The sequence below is a fragment of the Nansenia antarctica genome, assembly GCF_963989245.1.
Source record: "Nansenia antarctica genome assembly, chromosome: 12".
In the NCBI taxonomy this organism is placed as follows: domain Eukaryota; kingdom Metazoa; phylum Chordata; class Actinopteri; order Argentiniformes; family Microstomatidae; genus Nansenia; species Nansenia antarctica.
In genome coordinates this window covers 4874949-4879708 of record NC_137682.1, presented here as the reverse complement: position 1 = coordinate 4879708, position 4760 = coordinate 4874949, and the positions used below count along the sequence as shown (strand labels likewise).

Below are 4760 nucleotides of genomic sequence, written 5' to 3'. Positions count from 1 at the left end.
CATTACCTTTGATAATCTGAAATTAAATTGTATTTAGAGTAATCTATATGTAATCTATTCTTAGTGCTGAGTTTACAAAGTGTGTCATATGTGCTGTTTCTGTAAGCCTCCTGTCATGCAAAAGTCAATCTTTCTCGTCAAGGCCAAGGTCAAGGTATATGATTTCAAGGCTGCAGCTGGAAGATATCTTTTACGTGTCTTTCCTGGCATAACCCTAACCTTGTAATAATAAAAAAACATTTGCCCTTTATTCATTAGTTCAAACAACTGTTCTGTTAATGTCTAAAATTAGAAAGGCAATTTTAAATTCCAGAAAATCTGAAAAACATAGAACACATTTTCAAGTAAAAGGTATTTATTGTAAAATATGTGTACATATTCTAAGAACAACAACCCAACATAAATAGTATTTAACATTCATACTTTCATTATTGAAATGTTTTTAAAAAAATCATCAAGACCAATATTTCTCTGTTTGAACCAACCTCCAATCTGGAATTGATACAGTGCAATACATTCATTCACCTTTACAGTTTAACGATGTACTGTAAAGATTGTAACATTGGTAAAACTACAAATAACACAAGTTTTTTAAATAAGAGATAAATTACAATAAATAATATCATATTATACAATGTTTTGGAAAGATATAACAGAATGGATTGCCTGAGGTTTTATCCACCCAATCAAACAGCAAAGTAACTTGTTATTGTGAAACAAAATAAACCTATTTTTGCTTTCAAAATCCACATGATGATGGATGATGATGGGTATTTTTGTTTGTTTAACCGCTGAAAAGAATGCAAGGAATGTTATTTCCTAACTTTGAAAACGACGACGAAACAGACTAAATGATCCTTTCTATTTCAGCATGTGGCATAACTACATCTATAAATGACTTGCCAAAAGTAGAACATTTGTTCTGACTTTTTTTTGTTCTTGCCTAGTCATGGAGCCTCATATAGAGGCCTCAAGCACAGTGGCATTTACTGACAATCATGTCGTCGAAGGGCGTGAGTTTCAACTTTCCCCGACTGTCATAGTGCATGAGGATCATAGGCTCGTAGGATGCAGGCACACAACAAGGGCGAGGTGTCGCTCCCTTGGTCATATGGTGCAGACGGGACTTAACCTGAGTGTGCATACTGGCTGGCTTATAGTTTTGGGGACAGGAGCCATCGCAGAAGTGCATGTTGTAACCGGTAGGGGCCACTACCCAGTCCGACCAACCGATATCCTGGAAGGAGACGTTGACAGATTTCCTGCAGCACCGTCCATCGTCATCACAGTGGTCCTCCTTGTTGGAGCTCCTTGTCTGCCTCTTTCTCCCCACTGCTTTGGCCTCCGTGAGGCCCACCTCCACAACCATTTGAGGCATCACCTTAGGGTCGATTCCGTCTCCCATAACCAATCCCACGTCCACAACCAGAGAGGAGACACCCCACCTCCCTCTCCACCTGTTCACCATAGATCTAATGTCCAAAGTCAAATCGCCAGTAGTCGAAGTTGAAGCATTCGTTTGAATGAATGTGTCAATATGGGTTAATATAGTGGAGTTCAGTGGTTTCATCATCTCAGAGATCTTCACCTGAACCTCTTGTCCTAAATGAGGCTGGGTAGACTTGGAGCTTGTCAACAGGTTTCTGTATAGCTTCAGCTCAGCTCGGGTCAAGGTAAGCTCCGTTTTGATGTTAGAGTTCCCATGGAAGACTGCTCTGTACCAGTGCAGATCTGATTCTGGGTGTTCCTCCTCGCTCTTAAGAACTTTCACAGGCTCCACTGAAACAGATAGAACAGAGGGTTGTCATTCAAATGTACTAGTTTCTGATTTACTGTTTTGATTTGGATAAGATTTAAGAATAATGAATTCCAGAATTCAAATAAAGGCTTTGGAGTATCAGTATGACCATCATACCTTATCTTAAATTCAAATTCATATAATTGTAGGTTTCACGTACAATTTACCAATGAAGCCTAAATGTCTAAAAAATTTCACTCATTCTCATGGCATGTGGCTTGACAAAACACTCTCTATGACTTGAAAGCTTGTGTGGAATGCTTTTCTTTTGTTTTGTCAAAAAGAAGAGCATTTCAAATATACCTAAGACAAAAACCATAGACAGTGTTTCGTAAGTCATTGTATTTCACAATGCCATTGACTGACAAGGACCACTGGAAGGTTTCCATTGCTGACCTTTCCACTAGGTTATTAATACAAATCTTCCATACAAAATTCCAAGTCAGATCATTATCTTCAGTTAGAATGTGAACAATCAAGGTATGGTATTCTTAGAAAACCAGTACTGTAGCTACGTTTCCTTAAGACAGTACGTGAGCTTAGAATGATAAGGTTCTATCTCCGTTTAGGGTCGTTCAGAGATATTGAGCGTCAACGTTTTTACATTCCATTATGTTTTGTGAGATGGAACCTTTGTATTTTATGAATTACTAACTCAAAAATGTCAACATTTAAAAAAATAACACCACACAGGCATTAATAAACACCTAATGGATCAGATTATGTAAAGAAAAACTCAATTTTGACAAAAATGGAGATAGAACCTTATAATTCTAACGTCACGAGTAGATAAGAGACTCACCTGTGGCTGGGAGAAGCACAGTGGATCTGTGCATCTGTTTTTTCGATTGCCAGGAGTCCCCCAGGATTGCCTGACTGGAATTCCCTCTCAGCTCCCTCAGTGTTTCCCTGTAGAGCCTGTGCATCCTCCTCAGTTCCTCTTCTGATGCCCTCTCCCTGGGCTCCCTGGGCTCCCTCTCCATCCCAAGTGAGCTCAGGATGTCTGTCTTTACCACCTCAAGGAGCAGGGTCCTATGGCTCACGGCTTCATGGCCGCCCAGGTGGGGTGGATCTCCCTGGGTCAGGTGGGGCTGGCTCTCCCCCTGACAGAGGCTGGAGAGGAGGGCCACCCAGGTAAAGAGAGAGCTCAGTGCGAGTGATCTTGGCATGTTAGGTTTAGTTCAAAGTGGAGCTCACCTAGATGGTGTTTGTCAATGTTATGAATGAAATTCCACACATGCTTTCTGGCTTATATGGCTTCTGCATAGCCACACCTACTCCCCTGTCAGGTGAGCACTCCTTTATGGCTTATGTATTGTCATAATTACATTACAAGGTTATGTACTGTATCTGGGAATGATATATGATGTAATGATGATGTAATGATCCATACATTATTGTATCCATACATGTATCTGTATTATTGGCTTTTATATGAGCTCTATGTACAGTATGATTAAAAACTCAAGTAACAGAAGTCCCAACCAGGATGAACAAGATAAGGTTTAATAAGTATGATTAGATTAGAAAAGTAGAAACATGTAAACATGTAACAAGTAATTACCCCCTAATTTACCCTTTGGCTGTATCCTCATGACGTCTCTCAGTCTGTCTTATCCAGGAAATATCGCAGCAAATATCCACTTATTACACATACGCCACAGCAAGTTAATTGGGTGCACCGAAAATGATCTGTATGTTGTGGGCGACGACACTTATGCTTATTGTACAGATTCTTTCCATCTCTGAAGTGGATTTTTTCTTTTCCAGAGTATGTGGGAGTCTGTCAGTCTCCTTAAACCAGTATCTGAGGAGGATCAGTATCCTGCGTGTTTATTGTGGTAACCCCACCCTATGACGTGTCTCTCCCAGTGTGACTGACCTTATTCTTTTCCCTTGTTGCGGCTTCTTCCAATCCCACAGTTGCTTGATAAAAAACGATATCACCGTGGCCTTCAAACAGAGACTTTATGTTTATATGAACTCTCCTGCCTACTGTACATTGTAAAGGAGAGGGTTAGAGGGTAGGTCCTTACATCCCCAATTATTCTATTCTTTATACTTTGCTCTAATAATATATACATTGTATATTGTACTATTTCTTACCCCCCCCCCCCCCCCCCATTGGGTTTAATAATGATACCGTAACATTACATGATCCTTCCTTAACCAAGATTAATTCCATGTCGACGTAAGGCTTTATTGGCCTTTCCAATCGATGAGTCACATAGTCGTCATGTGCTCTGCGGGTTCCTCCTTGGGGGTGAAAGTGGGATAAAGGTGATGGGGTATGATTCATACAGACTGACTGTGACAATAACTTTCTTATGTCACAGTGAACGTGAGCAAACAGAACAGGGTTGAGTAATCAGGCTAAATTGGCTGAAATTTGTTACAGGCAACCTGTAACAATTTCATCATCCAGTATGTAAACTGCTGTTTGAGTGCCACCACTCCCTATCTTGTGATTCATTCTTTACATTCTGCTAGACGACGGCAGTATCTGCTTGCTTTGAAGTGGAAAATACAAGTGACCACTAATTTCTCACTTAAAGTGTCTGGTAGTGAATTTAACCATTTATGATAATTATTTTCAATCCATGAAATAAGATTCCTGAAAAGGATGAGTAGCCTAAAGTTTCAATTTCAATTACCCCCCCCCCCCCCCCCTATGAACTTGAGGGAAGAACATTAAAACAATGGATTAAAGAGGCAATTGGTATAATACCTAATGATTTTAATTCACCCATCTTACCCCATCAGAACAAAAAATATATATATAAACTTGTTTAGAAAGTTGTAAAGAAACACTTTACGTCTATGCTTACATTTCTCCAGCCCCATCCCTCAAATGTTTGCCAAAATAAGTGGCATGGTAAAGACTTTGACGTTGTTGTTTGAATCCCAGATTGCCCCTTTAGCCTCTTCTTATCCACGGACCCAGATGGGCATCCGAAGTGAT

General features: G+C 39.9%; 1 protein-coding gene across 1 annotated transcript; it reads right to left on the bottom strand.

The window, feature by feature from the left end:
* Positions 1 to 970: 970 nt before the first annotated feature.
* On the bottom strand, positions 971 to 2967 carry gdf15 (Growth differentiation factor-15; the record flags this gene model as incomplete). Its single annotated transcript, XM_080543181.1, has 2 exons — positions 971 to 1779; positions 2601 to 2967. 2 exons carry the CDS (start codon positions 2965 to 2967, stop codon positions 971 to 973), a joined length of 1176 nt encoding a protein of 391 aa, XP_080399307.1.
* Positions 2968 to 4760: the final 1793 nt, after the last annotated feature.